Source organism: Coccinella septempunctata, chromosome 6 (genome assembly GCF_907165205.1).
Source record: "Coccinella septempunctata chromosome 6, icCocSept1.1, whole genome shotgun sequence".
Classification (NCBI taxonomy): domain Eukaryota; kingdom Metazoa; phylum Arthropoda; class Insecta; order Coleoptera; family Coccinellidae; genus Coccinella; species Coccinella septempunctata.
In genome coordinates this window covers 33,425,594-33,446,307 of record NC_058194.1, presented here as the reverse complement: position 1 = coordinate 33,446,307, position 20,714 = coordinate 33,425,594, and the positions used below count along the sequence as shown (strand labels likewise).

At 39.3% G+C, this 20,714-nt stretch overlaps 1 protein-coding gene across 1 annotated transcript in view; it reads left to right on the top strand.

Moving 5' to 3' along the window:
* The first annotated feature begins 931 nt into the window (after positions 1–931).
* Positions 932–20,714, top strand: part of LOC123315236 — a 55,309-nt gene continuing 35,526 nt past the window's right edge. Inside the window, exon 1 of the mRNA XM_044900852.1 lies at positions 932–1,435. Coding sequence (XP_044756787.1) covers positions 1,147–1,435 — 289 coding nt within the window. The 5' untranslated portion in view covers positions 932–1,146. The remainder of the gene's footprint in view (positions 1,436–20,714) is intronic.

Here is a 20,714-nt window from a genome sequence, read left to right as displayed (position 1 = left end):
ACGATCCAGAAACAAAGCAACAATCGATGGAATGGCGGCACTCTGGTTCTCCAAGACCTAAGAAGTTTCGTGTCCAAAAATCTGCTGGAAAAGTTCTTGCTTCAGTTTTTTGGGATTGCCATGAAGAAATCATGATTAATTTTTTAAATAAGGGTAGAACAATAACCGGAGATTACTGTTCGACATTACTGACCACTCTACGGGAAAAAATTTAAGAGAAAAGGTGCGGAAAGCTATCCAACGGTGTTTTGTTTTTGCAGGACAACGCCCCTACACACAAATCTCATGTTGCCCTGCAAAAAATTCGTGATTTACGGTTTGAATTACCAGAACACCCCCCTTATTCACCAGAATTATCTCCATCCGACTATCATCTCGTTCTTCACCTGAAAAAAAGTTTAAAAGGTCGTAAATTTTCTTCCAACGAGGAGGTTATAAAAGCTGTGGAGGTCTGGTTTGTAGAGCAAGAAGAAACATTTTTTTTGAAAGGTCTAGAGACGTTGCAGGTTCGCTGTAATAAATATATCCAATTAAGAGGAGAATATGTCGAGTAATAAAATATTCTGACATTGAATTTTTCAATTTATCCTCGTATTTCGATTTGCTGCACTCCAGAGATACCATTGTCCTATTAAAATCAATTCTTGTGGAAATTTGATTTGAATTATCCCCCGAAACTTCAGGGGTGTCATCTTTTAACGATGACAGAAAGTTATTTCTGTGACCAACGCAGAAAAATGGACGAAATAATGTTACCATCTACGTTTTCACGTCTGAAACTGTTGATTGGATCTTCGGAGTAGTAAAGTATCGTTTCAGTGAATCCAGAAGCCTCACAGTTCGTCCACCAGATGTCGCAACTACAGAAACCTACAGAAACCGTTTCCGAGGGCGCATCCGCAGCCGACTTTCAATTCAAACGTGCCGTGGAAAAGCGGGAACCGCATACCGGTTCTTCCGCAGCCCGTCATTTGTTTACCGGCAACATACGAAGGTAGACAGATCTACCTTCAACGGGACCCGCGCGAAATGGAGTACGCAAAGGTGCGAGCCAACTGACCGGCTTTATCAGAGCAGTGCGGCAGTGCAAAAAATGAAAATACGCGAAATCGGCAGTGGTATCTGTGGTCGGTGAAAAAAAAAATTATGCCCTTCGTACAGCGCGTCGTCGTGCCCAAGCAACTGAGCAGGACGACCCTGTGGACGGACGATGGGAAGCCCAAAGTGGAGGATGGCGAGCTGGAGGCGGTCACCAACAACACCTTGAGCAACGCTCTAAGACAGCTGGCCTCCTTGCTGATGGTGGCCGATGATATTTTCAAGGATCTGGGCAGCCAGTTGCAGGAGATCAACAGGAGGTCGGAGGCTCTCAAGCTGAGGCTCAATCTTGTGGATAAGAAGGTGGAGCAGTATGATCCCAAGAAAGTTCCAGTTCGTAAGTGACCATTGTTGGTTTTGTTCTTACTCGCGGTGTTAACAGAGAAAAGTTTTGGCGCCTTCTAAAGTCTTACGAAGCGGTTTTTAAGGGTTGTATGGGAATTTCAAAGTTTTGAAGGCTTGTTTAACATTGCAGTAATCGCAGGTACTTCGAAAAGTCCACACCAAACATGTTCACGACAGACAGAGACGTAATATGTTGTTGACAACAATTTTATCAGCAGTAATATCACAAAAACATACGTTTCACGTTGTAACCCTATTTAAGATTGATACTGAACGTGAATTTAGTCGATTCTTGTTCTGATATTGAAGACTAAGGAGGGTTGATTAGAAAACTGCAAATCTCAGTTGGATCGGACAAGTATAACAGGAGATATTGCAGATTGAAATTTGCAATTTTTGAAAAATGCCATCTCGACGATGAAAATCTAAACGAAGGAAGATAGGCTTTCGATTTTAGTCTCAATCGATTGTGCGTGTTCGAAAACCTATATTTGCATACCAAACTTTCGCATCTCTGACACTGTTTTCGAAAAAAACGAATTTTTTATTTTTCCATCTTCCACTTTTGAGTTCACTTTGAACGGCTGTCTGGAGTGCAATTTTCTATCAAATCATCCACCAATTGTGTTTTTCGAATCTACAAAACGAACTCTATGCAATTCTCACCCTACAACAATAATAAAACACCGCAATTCTCTGAGAGAGAAGCAAATATGTGGTTTTAGGGGGGTCTAACCCCTTGCTCATTTTTGACCCAAAAATTTGGGATTTTCGAATTCGAGTTTTTGATCTAGTGTTGAAGCCTGACTAGTGCTGATTTCGAAACTGGAAATCTCAATTGGATCGGACAAGTATAACAGGAGATATCGCAGATTGAAATTAGCAATTTTTGAAAAAATGCCATTTCAAAGATGAAAACCTAAACGAAGAGAGATAGGCTTACGATTTTATTTTCAATCGATTCTGCGTGTTCGAAAACCTATATTTCCATACCAAAATTATGGATCTTCGACGCTGATTTAGAGAAAAATGAATTTTTTATTTTTACATCTTTCACATTCGAGTTCACTTTGAAAGGCTGTCTACAGTGCAATTTTCCATTGGCTCATCAACTGATTGGTTGTTTGGAATCTTCAAGACGACTAGTATGAAGTACTTTCTCTGGAGGAATGATTAAACACCGTACTTCTCAGAGAGAGGAGCAAATATGTGATTTTAGGGGGGTCTGACCCCTTGCTCATTTTTGACCCAAAAATTTGGGATTTTCAAATTCGAGTTTTTGATCTAGTATTGAAGCCTGACTAGTGCTGATTAAGAAACCGGAAACCTCAATTGGATCGGACAAGTATAACGGGAGATATCGCAGATTGAAATTTGCAATTTTTGAAAAATGCCATTTCGAAGATGAAAATCTAAACGAAAAGAGATAGGCTTTCGATTTTAGTCCCAATCGATTTTGCGTGTTCGAAAACCTATATTTCTATACCAAATTTATGGATATTCGACGCTGATTTCGAAAAAAACGAATTTTTTATTTTTCCATCTTTCACTTTTGAGTTCACTTTGAAAGGCTGTCTACCGTGAAATTTTCCATTGGCTTGTCAACTCAATGGTTTTTTGGTATATTCAAAACGACTAGTATGAATTTATTTCTCTGGAGGAATGATAAAACACCGTACTTCTCAGAGAGAGTAGCAAATATGTGATTTTAGGGGGGTCTAACCCCTTGCTCATTTTTGACCCAAAAATTTGGGATTTTCGAATTCGAGTTTTTGATCTAGTATTGAACCCTGACTAGTGCTGATTACGAAACCGAAAATCTTAATTGTATCGGACAAATATAACGGAAGATATCGCAGTTTGAAATTTGCAATTTTTGAAAAATCCCATTTCGAAGATGAAAATCTAAACGAAGAGAGATAGGCTAACGATTTTATTTTAAATCACTTCTGCGTGTTCGAAAACCTATATTTCCATACCAAGTTTATGGATCTTCGACGCTGATTTCGAGAAAAACGAATTTTCTCTTTTTCCATCTTTCACTTTTGAGTTCACTTTGAAAGGCTGTCTACGGTGCAATTTTCCATTGGCTTATCAACTCATTGGTTTTTTGCTATCTTCAAAACGACTAGTATGAATTTATTTCTCTAGAGGAATGATAAAACACCGTACTACTCAGAGAGTGGATCAAATATGTGATTTTAGGGGGGTCTAACCCCTTGCTCATTTTTGACCCAAAAATTTGGGATTTTCGAATTCGAGTTTTTGATCTAGTATTGGAGCCTGACTAGTGCTGATTACGAAACCGGAAATCTCAATTGGATCGGACAAGTATAACAGGAGATATCGCAGATTGAAATTTGCAATTTTTGAAAAATGCCATTTCGACGATGAAAATCTAAACGAAGGTAGATGGGCTTTCGATTTTAGTCCCACTAGATTCTGCGTGTTCGAAAACCTATATTTTCATACCAAAATTTAGTATCTCTGACACTGTTTGAAAAAAAAGCATCTTTACTCTTTCACTCAGGGTGTATTCCTATTTCTGGTCATTATTTGGATCTACAAATCCAATTTCTAAGCTAATCTTCAACCTCTGATTTCCTGGAACAGCCTATAATACACTACACTATCTAATTTGTCTTCAACTAACCCCCCTTCAACCCTAAGCTATCCAAATCCTGCTCGGACACAAAAACGCCATGAAAACTGAAAATTACCAAGCAGGCATTACCCTTTCATCTCCTCCAGTCATTCGATCTAATTGAAGTATACTTTCCTGCGCTCTATCTCACCTAATAGCGTTCATTGTGAACAGCAAGACGTGACTGCATCTCTTCTTAATGCCGCGTTCGAGGATTCTCGTCGATCCAATGGTTTGAGAGTTATTAATCTCGGGAGGCCGCCAAGATAGGCCACGATATTGTTTCATCACGACTAGGAATTCCGAGAAGACCGACAAGAATTGATCTCAAGGTGAGTGGAGAAACGAAGGTCATCATCGGCTGCAACTGTGGTCTCTTTGGTGGTAACGCACAGTCCTCAGTTGGAATTTGAACAACGAAAATGTGGTTCTTCAAAATCAACCAATCCCCAACCGTCTGCTCCTAGAAAACTCCTTGGTGAATCCAAAAAACGACCAAAGTAACACTCGAAAAGGATGTTTTAATCGTTCATTTAATGAATGAGGAAACAAAATAGTTACGTTCCTATCTCCTGTTTTTTATGGGTGATCAATGTTCATAGTGACAATGATCATAGTGACACCATGGGTGGAAATTAACTAGAACGGCCTGAGTTTCTGAAAAAGGAATAATTTCCACGACAGTTGTGCAGGAAATGTCCGACATTCTATGGCACATGTGGCATTTGTAGGTTAGTGTTATTATATCGTGCCACAAATTGGTTGACTTCGAGAAAGGATATGTGCGTAGGTTACGTGCAATAGTTGTTATGGTTTCTTTATGACCCCAAACATATTTTAGTTCCGCCAGAGTGACGCTGATAAGGTTCAAAGACTCGTTGGAATTGAATTATCTGTCATAGATATCGAATTATCGTTGGTTAAAGTGAAAAAAATAAACAGAAACTCTATTCTACTAGGATATATTGAAAAATTCTAAGCCTACTATAGAACCAAACCAAATTTCAATGTCAAAATATTTTTTTACTCAACATATTCTCCTCTTAATTGGATACATTTATTACAGCGTCGTCTCTAGACCTTTCAAGAAAAATGTTTCTTCTTGCTCTGCAAACCAGACTTCCACAGCTTCTATAACCTCCTCCTTTGAATGTCAAATAGTAATCTCCGGTTATTGTTCTACCCTTATTCAAAAAATCAATCATGATCACCCCATGGCAATTCCAACAAACTGAAGCAAGAACTTTTCCAGCAGATTTTTGGACACGAAACTTCTTAGGTCTTGGAGAACCAGAGTGTCGCCATTCCATCGATTGTTGCTTTGTTTCTGGATCGTAGAAATGTACCCATGTCTCATCCATAGCAACAATTCGGTTTAAGAAGTCTACATCGTTTTCAAATCGAGCACAGATCGAACGCGATGCTTTTACTCTTGCACGCTTTTGGTCAACATTCAAACATTTGGGGATTCATTTTGCAGCAATTTTTCTCATGTCCAAATTGACGTGTACTTTATGATGAACGCGTTCTTATGAAATATTCAGTGCTTCAGATATCCGTTTTAGCCCAATTCGACGGTCTGATAAAAACATGTCATGAACATCGATATACGTGACGATTTTCACAATTTCGGTGGAAATCTTCTTTGTTTTAATTTATTGCGTAACTCTGGTTTCCTCTTTTGATCTCAAACTTCCACTGACACTTCTGATGAGTTTATTATACGTTGCTATGGTAACGCAATATTTTTTTCTATGCATGGAACTGGTCTAGGCTATCAAGATATCAATACATACTCGTAGTTCAACACATCAGTGTTTTTCTGTCTCCAAGTTCAATTCTACCTGGGTAAAACCCCTTTTTCAATCTTTCCCACCATAAAGCACATGTATATTTATCTCGGATCTTCATCCCAGCGTCACATGATACGACAGAAACTAAGAGGATGATTGTGATTCTCAACTCGGGAATAATTTATCTAGACTGCGTCTTTTAAAAGAGCATCCGTTGTACCTAATTGTTATAATTAACTGGGGAAACACAGCCTTAACAACGTCAAAACGTCGTTGTATCAGTATATAATTTTCTGGGTATGTTACCAGTTAGTGTATCGGTATCAGCGTTAGAATTAATTAAGGAAAATGTGTTCCATGAAGGATTTTGTGATACTTGTCGTCGATGAGACTGTTTCAGAGGGAATATATCGGTAAATAAGTGGTTTTGCAATCTAATGAGATATGGTGACAATTTAGCTTCTGTTTTTACAAAAAGTTGCACTTAGTTAATTGTAGATTCCTCCATTTATCTTGGTTTTCGAGTATCACGTTTTGAATCTATACTGGGTGTGAATGAATTGTCTCTCCTTGTCAAAAAATTTTTTTTATAGCACCTATGACTTAAAGAAAACCAATATCTTATGAATGACTCTTCGAGTCCGTGTTTCATCCATTAGAAACAAACTGCAGAGTAATAAAATGTAACTGGCGTGACCGCAAAAACGTTACGTATATAAAGGTATGTCATTTTGTCGTGCACCAAACCGTCGGCCAGGAAGAACTTCCATCAGCTGTCTCGTCACGTGACTTCTCGGCAAGTTAGGCGGGATCCCTCAGGCCACCCTTCTGTTCGACGGTTAGAAAACCGGAGGTACATTTCGGGCCTTGAAAGACTCCATCCGGTAGAGCGGAAGGTGACTTAATGGACGTGAAAGACAGACAATGAATGGATGAATAATGACCCGTGGAGTCTATCGGGAAGAATTCGGGATGTGTAATTAATTTATAGGCTCCTAGAGCGCGTATTTCTGTAGCCCAAACCGTAGACGAACGCTCAAATGAGAAAGGCAAAATTTAAACTCCGACAAAGACTTTAGAACGAATTTATTTCTTTTCATTTCGAGTAATAGCAAGAATGTAACCTTTATAAGAATAGCCGCAATGGACGAACAGCCGAAGATCATACAAACTTTGTTAGAAGATGTCAATCTCTTCCGCATCTTCTGTGAGGCGATCCATTCAAAGACGACAACTATGCGCCTCTAAAAAAGTATTTGTGACTTACACCCCTCCTTCTAAATTTAGTCTTTAGAGAACCCTCTTCACCTTCAAGCACAAGGATTAAAATATAACTACGTTTTCGAGGAAGTACAGGATAAAATTATCGCCTGCAAGATGTTTGAAATTCCACAAACGATGGCACTTCTAATGATAAGAATCAAGGGCTGTTGAAGTATTTTAAAGTCAAGTAGAAGGAATGTTCGATGTCAACTCAGATCGGTGGGTAGATGAGGTATTAGAAAGGGAGTCACGGTAATTTGAAGCAGGTTTGTTTAGGAACGATGAGAGGGTTGTATATACATACAACTTAAAATCTATAAGTTAGTTAATGGCAGTGTTAGAATTTACTCTATCACCCTCTCAGCCCAAACCATTTCTACGTAGCAGTTTCGATCTGAATTGGTTTGAAATAAAGAGCTGATCGAAGATCAGAATCACCAAGGTGGATTACACAGATCGGAAAGATTAAGAATATGTAGCTTATCGAATGGATCAACTGCCCATTTGTTCAAGTCTACTTTCACAGAACCGCAATCGGTACACGAATAAAACAACTCCCATTAATTTTCAACCGCGGACTTAATTAACCAACCTCTGCACCATCTCTAACGTATTTTCAATAAGAACAACCGGTCCAGGATGGCGAACGTACTGTGTGCGGTATTGTACAAAAACGGAAATGATGTTCAGTCAGCGTAACATCATTGAAAGTGGCGGTGAATAGAAGAATGGTCATCGGACATGGCGGAACACAAAAGAACACTCTTTCTACCTGTGAAATACCATCGCAATTCGGTATAGTACGGCACCGGTCTACCTGTCGGTTAATTAACACAGTTTGAAACCGGCAGTGGAGCTCTTAGATGGTGGGAATGACCATGTTCTTTGGTCCAGGGCGTGAATCGAAAATATTCTAGAGTAATTTGACGCCTCCTGAGATCATTCATGAAGAAATGTGGTATTAGAACTGTCTATAGCTAGGTGTTTACTAAAGATGCTACAAAAAATTAGGAGATGATTCCTTGTCCGAAAAAGATAGTAGGTATCGTTTCTTAGAAAAAACATCGTGGATCTACAAGTGATACACATTCTGAATTTGAGTATTAAATCACGGAATTAAGTTGAGTAACCCCATCTTTAGTGGAAATATTCTAAGGTCACCTTTCGAGTCGCGTATTTTCCAGAAAAATCATCACAGATCGGAAAGTGATACACATTCCGAAGAAGCAACTCTTCTAGTTTAAAATCTGAGAACCACAGCGATCTCGAAGCAACTGTTGGGTCTTGATGAATTTTTAACTGACCCTATCTTTTTGGGAATTTTTCGAAGGTCACCTTTTCAGTGGATTATCTTCCAGAAAAATTATCACAGATCGGAAAGTGATGCACATTCCGAAGGAGCAATTCTTCTAGTATAAAATCTGAGAACCACAGCGATCTCGATGCAACCGTTCGCTCTTGACGAATCTTTAACTGACCCCAACTAGAATTCCCGAATATTCCTCTTCTATACGTCCAATCGCCTCCTAATCGATTCACTCTGGGAATATTGATAAACGATTTATGCCCATATATTTCGAATCCAAACACAGACTCGGTCTCCTGTTTGTTCTTTTCATGCCCCCATCGTCGGGCTGCTTGAATTTATGACCAATTTCTTTTTTGGGCTGGAATTAAGGAACATAAATCTCGGCCGAGATGGTGTTTGTAGCGAAAAAGTTTAGTCTTGCTGTGTTTTCGCTTCAAAGCTTGCGTCAATTGCTTTTCCATAAATTTTCGCTCGTGCAACTTATACTTCGTCTTTGTGCTTATCGCAGTTTCGCAGATTTGTATTTCAGGGCTTGGATAAGGGTGTAACACGATGTGATTCTGAACCCTGAGGCTTGAATTCGATGTTTGATGAAGACAAAGGGCAAAAAATGTTTAAAACTCTTCGAGGAACATGTGGTTGGCTTTCCATCAGCTTGCTCATGAATTCCTTTCAATAATCGGTGCATACTTCCTACAAGAAAAAATTGTTATACCTTTATCATCCTAAATCGACATATTGCCGACGAAAAACGCAGAATTGAGGACCCCAAAAGACATTTGGCCATAGCAAAAACTTCCAACTTGCCGTCATCGGTAAATGCGTTACTTTCTTCGACCATATGGCAGAAAATTATACCTACAAGAGTGTTATTTTGTTTCTCGCCGCGTCTCGTGTACTCAAGTCAGATCCTTATAAGGACGAGGAGTGGTATGGAATGCTCCCAACTCTCAGCTCTTTCATCTTGGCAGGACCATCAAGTTACGTACACCGTCATTACCGTTCTGCTTAAGCCGCCAATTCTTTTTTGCTGTTGGTCATTAGTCAATCGAATTGGTACTCTGCGAATCTGGTTGTTATGTAAGTTGGTTGGGGAGGATTGTCTTTCTAGGAGGGAGAGAGAGAGAGAATACAGAAGTCGCATACAAACTTTCACAGTATGTTTTAAAAGATTTGGAACGGTGTAGGATGTTATTCCACTCTAGAACTCATAGTGTTGCATGTCATCTACACATAGGGATTGTAGAATATGGTACAGGATGCTCTTGGTTTAGTCAAGGTTAACACCTGCTGACAAAACTCGACTCCAAGACCAGACCAGGTGTTTGGTCTCTTGGAGGAAATTCTTCCACATCTTCTGGGGATTGAATGAAGCAAATGGAGAAGGTTCAAGCTACTTCTTATGAGAATGGGTCTAGTGAGAAATGACCAGTGCAGATTCTGTGTAGAGGAGCAAAAAACTCCTTGGAAACCAAGAAAGTACACATCCTTGTAGCCATATCAGACACCGGAGTTCATAGAAACTCTGGGACTCAGGACAACAGAATGGTGAGACCAGCTCTGGGCACAGTAGATCTTAAAGTCGCAGTGCTATGCAACCCCCTTGAAATCCACAAGTCTGGTGTTTCCGAACATTCAGATTCTAATTGTTTCAAGTGCTGCCACCATAAGTTCAATTGTGCCTTCTCTCAGAGCTTCAGTTCCACAGTTCGAACGAACTTCATTGTCTGGGGTGGCTTCTAAAAGGATACGCTACCAAATTTTCGACCAAAACATTGTTTGCACTGATGTAGAAAGCTGTATTAATCAGGTGTTCTGGAGTTACTTCATCCTCCACACAGAATATGCCTTCGGTAATTTCTGCTGAACCTAGAATCCCCATATTGTACCTTCGAACCTTCTACTCTAAGTGAAACAAAGTCTAGTATTTCATCCAGACTTTCAGCGGTATAAATGGCCGTGACACACTCATAAACGCCAACTTTAAACGGCCCATCGGCAATAATTAATCTCGAGATATCTCTCGCTGTGACATAAGCGAGTTAATTAAACTCAACACAGTCTGAATTCGTTATAAATCCAGAGAAGTTTACGCGTTTCATGAAGTCTTGGGATTGCTACGTTTCCAAGTAATGGTAGGAACGTTAAAAGCTCGAGAAATTGCATAAGGATCCCTATATGGACTGATGCAGTTGGGATAACTCTGACTGATGATGTTTGAAAGCAGATATTTAACCTCACCTAGGAGATATTGGAGTTATAGCGGACTATGTAGGCTTCCTTAGAATTAAGCTTTAAGATTGATAGATTGGATGTATTAAAGCTCATGATGATGGGTCAGTCCATCCATATTTCGACTCCGTTTCGACTTATAGTTAGGCCGACGATTGAAATTCTTGAGAGAACTCTGGGAGATGGTTGATTAGTAGACGAGAGCACACATGACAACCCCAAAGCGTTTATCGTAACAAGTTGCAGCTTCAAGGACGCCTATGGTGAGGGAAATGCGTTTGATAGGTGGGCTGGACCCTTGGGCGATACAGGCAGGCTCCTCAGACCTTCTTTTGAGGCCGCCAACGATGCACTTGTATATTTCTGTATTTTCTGGCGATGGTGGCGCAGTATATCCGGTCAAAAGGTGGATTACTCTCAATTAGTCTGGGTGGTTGAGACTGGAATGGTTTATTTAGTGTTTGTAGGTGTTTCCGAATGATTTTCATCGACAAGAGATGTATTTTATGTGAGCTTCATCTTCTCTTTGAAGATAACTCATCTGAAACAACTGGCTAGATGAACAGCATGATCGTTTCAACTGTTGAAGTTGACCACAGGTGTTTAGGGCATCGTCTACGATAATATCAGTAGAGCAAACAGAGATCTGTAACTTTTCTTGGATGTTTTAGAGTCTGTAGACCAACTGTTATGCCTGTAAAGTCTTATGCATAAAGTTTGATCCACGTCTCTAGTTATGATTTGGAGGTTCCGAATATGGCATTAGTATCAGAATATGGATCTCAAAAGTTTATGGTTTTATTGACCCTTAATCTTAGTATGGCCTCCACGTAGATGCATCACTGCATGGCATCTTCTCCATCAACTTATAGAGATTCTAGATTTTGGAGAGGGTGGTGTCTGGGTATTTGACTAGCAGGTGCAAAGAGACGAAGTGTAGGGATAGTAAACGGTAGTAACTCTGAGTAACATTGAATAAACTGGCCACTCACTCTTCTGCTCCAGCTCAACATCAACGTTATTGTTGGTCTTGAGATTTAAGTAGTCTGAAATGAGTAGGATATGCAGAACAACCCTGAACTACTTCGAAAGTCGACCTTTTTTTTAATTCCCTATATTCCTTCGTTATGTTGCAAGTGTGCAGTGATTATCTGCAATTCCGGACGACACTCTACCATAATTGAAAAAATAATCACCTCGTCAACCCAGAAACGACTGGAACAATGCGTATTCCAACGCCCATTGTTCCCAGCATCTCGTAGCCAGTTGTCCAGTTGACCTACCCCGTTTCTCACGATTCTCAATTCCATTCAACCGGGGTCTCTCTCTCTCTCTCTACGGTGCAATCTCTCGAGAAATAAGCACTCACTAAACATTCCTACGTAACGTCGTCCCCCTAAACTTGAAGGTAAACTCGGAACAGGTTATCATCTCATCTTCTCTTTCCAGTGAGGTGGGTGGACCACCTCCGGCGATGGTCTGTGGGACCGACTTTTAATTGGTGTTATGCCCGGTGTCAAACCTATACCTCGTGTGGACCGATCATAATGTTATCTAACGGTCGTTGTGGGCCATCACCATCGATCTGTTTCGAGAGAATCGATATCAAGAAACTCTTCCATATCTTATCTCAAAATCCTGATGGTGCTGGAGCTTTAACCAGAGGAGAAGGTGGTTCATTTCCATGAGTGGGATTCAAATTTCTAGCTCACGATCAAAATGGAGGCTCTTACATCATTTTGCCAAATGAGAGAGAGAGAGATTGATGATTTGGGAGCTTCCAACCTCGTTAAACTACCACAACACAGATCCAAACAAAAATGAAGGTAGACATACCTTGAAATCCTCAGTTGTCTAACTGATTAGGACCAACTTGAGTCCTATTTATCTTCCATCACTCTATTGCTTGAATATTCGCGAAATAAATTATTCTTCGGCGTATGAATCGTGAGAAAAACAAACAGAAAGCAGTCGACCTTCACCTGAAAGTGAGGTAATGAACGCAATAGTTCACTCGACTTGTTTTTCCTGTGAAAACGCAAATATAACATAATAGCGATAAGTGCTGCACCATTCACTCGAGGAAATCGAGCAAACCTTTCAAACTTAATGACTCCCAACATACTTTCAAACAGTTCCATCTCAAAAACGTCTATTCTTCCAATATTGACAATCAATGAAGCTTCCTTCACCGATGAGTCTCTGTAATCTAATCTTTATCGTTTAACTTTTACTCATTGGTGTTATCTTATCTCCAGTTGAATTAACCAAGCCTATTTTCGAATGCCTCCATTCAGATGAAATTATCTAGAATCTAGCCTGCCGAATTGGCAATTATCCTTCGAGAGCAACCTATATCCCTCATTTCGAACATTTCGCAGCTAGCTCATTATAAAGTTCAAATTAAATTCTCTCGTGTTGCCTCGATGATGTCCGTCATGAAAGGATCAGGCAAACGTTGTGTATCCCTTGGCACCAAAGAACATTTTGTTCGGATTATTGTGGTACATCCTGAATGAAACCCCATCTATTGCCCTGTACCCCATTTGATCCTGGCTTATGGCTTAATCTAAATTATTCGTGCCCATATTATAATAGGCTACATTTGGGGGTTGTGATGGTGATCAGTTGATTTCAGTGTCTTTATTCCAAAAATACATCGTCCTCGAGGTCCCTTTGATACCTATGAATTGTGATGATTGATATTATGAAGAGTAGTGTGTTATGAACTTAATATTAATGCTTTAACGATTGTTGTTATAGGTCCAACCCAACTGGGACCACCAAATTCAGTAGAAATTTCCCTTCAAAAGTACTTGGGTCATATAATTCACGAGACCAAGTACTGAACCTTGTGGTACTCCATATTCAACTCACGCAGATACTTTTCTAAATGGGGAAATCAGCTGAGGGCTAAACTACAAAGTCTTCCCTCGTTTCCGGAACCTCTGACCTCTCATTCCAAAAAGGCAGCGTTGCCAAATCGTATGAATTTCCCGGAATTCCGATACGTTCACGGTCGATGAGCTTGCTTCTGTGCCGGTTGCGAATAGAATAACGTCGATCGATAACTGAATTGACTGGAGTTGCTGGCGTAGGTGTAAGCCAATTAACCTATAACCGATATCGTGTACAGATCTCAGGCTTTCATTCACTTCCGACTTGGGCATCTGATAAATGGCAACGTTCATTGACGGCTGAAGGTAATGAAAATTCGCGATTTATGGCCTATACAGGGGGGCATATATCTCCGTTAACGATGGAATTCCTGTTTGGTGCATTGCTACACGATCCTCGGGCTCTGTTTCGATGGATATATTAATCAAATCGATGAGGGAGGCTTATGTCCATTGATCACACGGTATTTTATGATCAATTGCTGTTAGTGGTTGACGTATTACTTGTATTTCAATCTCCAATTGCTTGTTTTGGACGACAGTCCATAGGTCATAAACTGAATGATAATTTAGCGTTGGTAGCATAAAAAAAATAACCCTCAATCAGTATATTCAGCCATAGACGGAGGAAGACAAAAAACGCTATCATCAAGATGGTTCTAGGTTGACCTAGGACCGTAGGAGGTAAAAAAACTGCACTTTGAGGTATCAAATTGGAAAAATTCCCATTCAGAGCCACATCAAGACTCTCTATCAACTTCCAGATGAACCATAAGCGGATGTAAATTTAATTAAACTCCGGAGAATCATTTAAACCAACAGCAAAACTCTGCTTTAGAACACAGTAGTACGCCACTGAGTAAGTACAAACCCCCAAAACAAACTTCGGCAAACATCTTTTATACAATTCTAACCTCTGCACGTATCATTGAATTCCAAGAGTGCTAACGTCGTGGTTGAGCACAAAAAACGACCTTCCTCTGTTTATAAATGGGTCAGTGTCTGAATGGATGGCATTCCCTTTGAAAAGGAATGGGAACCTATTGATCCTCATACCTTGAGAAAGGTAGATGCAAACAGAAATAAAAGATCTCCATATACTCGTTCAGTTATAAGACTTCGAATAGAAATTGTATCAAGTATGAGGAGTACCATTTCTACATTTCTTCTATCGCAAATTTATGAGTTTATAACTGAACAACAGATCTGGGTGCATAGTTCAAATCTTCTCATTCTTCGTGTACAGATCGTCGGAGAGTAGCTAACACCCGCTCTCCTACCCATGGCTCGAGGTGTATCCAGTTAGCGCTGCTCCTCGAATCTCTCATAAAGACCTCCTGATGAATATCAAACGGGGCGAAACGCCTCGCGTGAAATTCGAAAGAATCCCCGGCAGGCAAACTTATTCCGGACAAATTTGGCGTGCGCAATATCTTGTTGGCAACCAATCTTCCGCTGAATTGCCAATTTAAGACCCCATGAGCGTTCGCAGGTCGATGGTAGGTTGTACGTGTTGATATTTGCAACTTGTTTGCACCTCTCATCTTCAGGTAGAACAGGAACGAGAAGACGTGATTGGATTTCAATCAGGACAGCGATGGTACAGCTTGGCTTCCAGTGTTTTCGAGATGTAGTCTATTAGGTGCGATTCTTAATGAAGATGTTGCTTTTTACGATGGAAAAAACTAACCTAGTCTCTTCTTGAATCTGTTACTTCAGTTCAGATTTAACTGTGTGAAATTTCGGAAGCAGCAGCATTTGCTGCTCGTGTGGAATCACCTTTAGCCATAAATATGCAATTTCACGTCTTCTTTGTCGTTTTGTTCGTGTAGATGTGAAAAATCCCATCATACATAGGTATACCGATCATTGCCATCGTTTTCACGAATTCCAATCACATTTAGCCATATTGGAATCGATTTTGAGAACAGGGAAAGTCGCTGAACTCTTGTCTGGTTCACGCAGGATAATTCTGTCGCACCAATCTTTCTCTCTGTCAACTTTTCAATCTCAATCAGCGCTCTTCTTCCCAACCCCCTTCCCGAATCCACATCAGCTCCTATTCACGTAAAAAAAGAAATGCCCCAGATGCTCACAATCAGTATTCTTCACCTACTTAATGATTCTTGTCGTCGTTACTACACAAACCACATGTTCGAAAAAATCCGGGTCATATGTTTTGACGATATTATTTTGATACCATCGTTCGATAGAATAAAAATTACCGAGGGGGCCTGTAGCAGACAATGACGAAATGTACATCTGCCCTTACCTTGCCCTTATTGTCAAGTGCACCCCTTGAAAACGATACTTGTGAAGTGTTGCAACTGTTGGATGGATAGCCGGTGCAAGTTGATTGTTGAAGATGGTACCCCAAATTTTGAACATCCGTCTATCTTCTTGCACAATTAAATCGTTAAGCCCCCTATATAATGAATCTGGAATGGATCAGTAAATATGCAAAGTAGATTAATGTATCTTCATTTTACACACTCCTAAGTGTCGAAGATTTTTCTACACTTTTGTATGTAACTCTACACATAAATTCATTTCAACGTAACCTATCTCTTGCACACTAGGTGGTTTCGCAATATGATATTTAAATTCATATCGAAAAAACAAAATAAAAGTATTCTTTTACGATGTTGTCTTTTCATAGTCCCTGGTACGTGATTTACATACAATGAAAATTGCCATTCAAGCTTATTTCTCATTTCGCGAGATAAGAAAACATGAACCTTCTCGGTGCTATAGCTGACGGTACATTTTGGTTCAACCTACAGTTTTTGTGATGGAATCAGTTAAAAAGGGTGACGCCATTCGAACTGCTAGGTCCGCAAATAACCATATCGAGCAACCTTACAAAATCATACTCAGCACGAGATTTAGAAGAATCAGGCGACAAAATTGAGATTCCATTTGTATTTCATCATGCCTGATCCAGTTATTTATTTGAACTGGATCCCAGGGCTCCAAAACTAGTACATCATCATCGATCAGTGAATTATTAGCTTTCATCGCAACGGCTGTTTACAAATGAATAAAAGTCAAAGATTTGATTTACAACACAATAAAGGCCGGTCCAGAAAAACCGTGAGGCGTTAATGATGTTTACATCCAGAACAAAAATAAGGAATTCTTTGTTGGATCGGATGATATACTTATTTTTGTTCGGAGTTTTTAGGTCAGAAGTTTGATTGCATGCTGTACGTGTAATGTGGATTTTTGGGTGTGATTGCACACCCAATATCTATTACAGTTTGATATTTAAATGATAAATCTGAGGAAAGGAAGATGATAATGAGCATTTTCAACATATGAGCTAAGAATTATATCCACAATTTCTTCCCTTCTTCATGTGGTGAACTACAGATGTTCTTCGTTGAATAATGTGGCCAGAATGACTGTCTTTACCTAGCATCAATATGTCATCGTCTCAGAATATAAATCAGTAAAAGACACCCTTACTCCGCTAGATTTATCGTCAAACTCATTCAACATATTTTAAGATCATTTTTCCCATCAACACCATCAATAAGGTGCCCTTAATGATCTGGAATTCGAACGTTTGAAAAAGTCTTTCAGTTTTTATCGATTAATTCAACCATATCTTGAATTTTTAATAACGAATTTTAGGGCAAACTGTTTTGTTTTCTCATGGTTTAAGGTCTTTGTAGGAACTAAAGTTTTTTTTTAGTAATCAATCTGATCTTTTTTGCTATTGACGTTAAGTTATTTTTGTTTCATTATATCCCACGATGAATCTGTAGTCTCATCTTGAGCAATGATCGATTTGCTTACCCATTAAAAACAAGGGGTTCAAACAAGAAGCAGTAATATGAGTAAAATATTGTACATCTTTTGCAGAAGACCTTCCCTTCGCTATTTCGGTACACCTGGATTTATAATAGACTGAACTCCTGTTCAAATACAAGACCCTATATTAATGAGTCCTTTCATGGTCGTTAATCCCTCATGTGTGATATTCAACCCAGGAGAACCCTATTTACAAAGTCACCTATATGAGACGTAAGAAGGTCTATCTGTAATGCTTGGGAAAAGGATCGTTTTGGGATACACACAGATCCCCCTGATTCTGGGGAAAAGGCACACAGGGTGTTATATACAGCCTGTGAAATCCACCGAACTACCCTTGATAGCGAAAGCGGTTTATTGTGAGTGTGGAAGCTTTCAAGAAGAAATTTTTATGCCGAAAATAGTTCTCGGGGGAATTTTCAATGTATTCTCACATTTTCAATGCTAATTCTTCTGTAATATGATTATGAATGTTATAGAAACCGAACTGATAGATAAAAGCAGGAATTCTCAAGAATAGAGCTTTGTAACGTTGCCACTCAACTCTTTTTTTCTTCAGAAACGTCTGGAGAATTCAATCTAAATCAGGAATTAATATTCATTCTGGGAAAGGTTCCTCTTCTGTCTCTTTCACTTGAAGAAATCAGTATTTCGGACATCACTTAACAATATCTTTTGAATTTTGATAGAAAAATACAGGTTTTTGAAAGTTTTGTAGCTTCCAGCAAGTTTTTTCCATATTTCCATCTCTAAAATCACGTCCTGTACATTGAGGATTACGAAACTCGAAATAGCAATCGAAATTCACATGGTGAGCGATTTCTACCACTCAATATCTTTCTACCTGTTGGTTCCCTTCCTTAAAAATTCCAGAGATCATCAATTTCTGTTTGCCGAACTTATTATTCATATCGGAAGGCATTCTAAGCCTGAATCAATCCAAGAGTGAGCCTAGCTGGATATCCTTCATTATTGGCGTGAAGTCCTCGATCAAGGAGGACAAAGAATCCTGAATAAAGGGGCTTAGGCACATGCTGGGTGTGGACCCTGTGTAAATGGCCTAATTTAGGGTTCCTTTCATGGCCGCAATTCGATTGTAGGTTATGTAAAAACAGGAAATCATGAGACATATGTCGGAGGGGTAGTTTTGTGCTGATAGAATTATACGAATGAATTGTTTGGGGTGGTGTTCGCTTGGTATTCGGTGGAAATGATTGATTTTGATTGACTTTTGTGTCGGTTGGGGATATAGGTGTGAATTTTCAGTATTTAGAATGGAGATTTTCATCGGTTCCTATACGAAACTTTAACAGTTCATCTCTGGTAGTTTCTGAATAACAGAGAAGTTACTGAATAAAGAAATTCAAACCTTCTAATTAGTACGCATTGTGCCCATCAATTTTCAAAACTGAGATTTATATCGTGATAACGGAGAGATCAAATTTATGTTCTCTTTGATGTCGACTGGACCGTTGCCAGGGAAACGTTTTAATCGCTGATAAACGTCTTGATTTTTCCATTTCCACTAATTACAAACACCAGGGTCGTTTACGTTGTTCTTCTGGCGATTAAAACGAGATTCAACGTCGCATCTTTCACAATAATTGAGACTCAAGGCACCATTTAGGTAATCCAGACGCGAATTTTTAATCAGGATCTAATTGTCTGAAATGCAGCCAGAGGGAGTTGAAATTGAACACATCGCCACTGTTATTACAACGAATGTTATGCAATAGTAAAGGGATATACAAGGTGATTGATTTCCAACAGCAGATTCTTGAGAAGGAAAGAAACACTTTTTACTTTACCATTCTTTTCGATTAGGCCTAGTTAGCCTAGACCTGTTACATGCATAAAAAAAATATTGCGTTACCATAGCACCCAGCAATAACTCATTAGAAGTGTCAGTGTGAAGTTTTAGGTCGAAAAAGTAAATCAGAGTTGCGCAATAAATTAAAAGAAAGAAGATGTCCACCGAAATTGTGAATATCGAAAAATTGGAGTATCGAGCCATCATCAAGTACCTGTATTTAAAAGGGTTAAGACGTGAGCAGATTTACGAAGATATGCTTGATACCCTTGGTGATCAATGTCCTTCGTATGCGACCGTGAAACATTGGACTGCAAGCTTCAAAAGAGGTAAATTTTCCACTGAAGATGATGACCGATCGAGAAGGCCAGTTTCTGTGTCAGTCCCCGAAAATATCGATGAGGTTCATGACATGATTTTATCAGACCGTCGAAGTGGGCTAAAACGGATATCTGAAGCACTGAATATTTCATACGAACGCGTTCACCATATAGTTCACGTCAATTTGGACATGAGAGAAATTGCTGCAAAATGGATCCTTAAATGTTCGAATGTTGACCAAAAGCGTGTAAGTGTAGAAGCAACGCGTTCGATCTGTGCTCGATTTGAAAACTTTTTAAACCGAATTGTTACTATGGATGAGACTTGGGTACATTTCAACGATCCAGAAACAAAGCAACAATCGATGGAATGGCGACATTCTGGTTCTCCAAGGCTTAAGAAGTTTCGTGTCCAAAAATCTGCTGGAAAAGTTCTTGTTTCAGTTTTTTGGGATTGCCATGGAGTAATCATGATTGATTTTTTGGATAAAGGTAGAACAATAACCGGAGATTATTATTCGACGGTAAGCTATCCAAACTTTGTTGGTAGTTTTTGGAGGACAACGCACACAAATGTCATGTTACCATCTAATGTTCTCAATGAAGGCCTAAAACTCTTCTGTTGAACCTAGTATGAAAATTCATCATTTTGGAAAAAGGCAATTGAAAGTTGCAACGTTTTTATTCCCATCTTCATGGTTCCGTATTCCTCGATTTTTAATCAACTCCACATTGCAACACCAGCCCATTTTCGCACATCAAACAACAATATATCAAGGAAACAGCTGCCGGAAAATGAATTCTCCCCTCTATTTTCACGGAAGAGGATTAACTTTAAATTCGTTAGGAAAAGTGATAAAATTCAAGCAGGTGTAAGTAATACCTTCCCCGCTGGAAGACGAGCCCTCATTCTAGAGCAACCCACCCTCTGCGATTTTAATAACAATAATAATAAAATTCAAGGGAACATCGTCTCAGCTATGGTCTCGAATTTTCCTTGATTTTCCGCTGGAAATTGAATTAGGAGGAGAAACGAGGAGATATTTCATGCATCGAGTGATTCTTTGAAGAAAGAAATGGTTTTTATGGAAATTTTCGTGAAAAATTCATTATTTATCATGACTGGTAAAAGGCTACTTTCGATTGGGAAATTTCACCAAAAAGTTTTCCCTGAAATTTACAAAAAC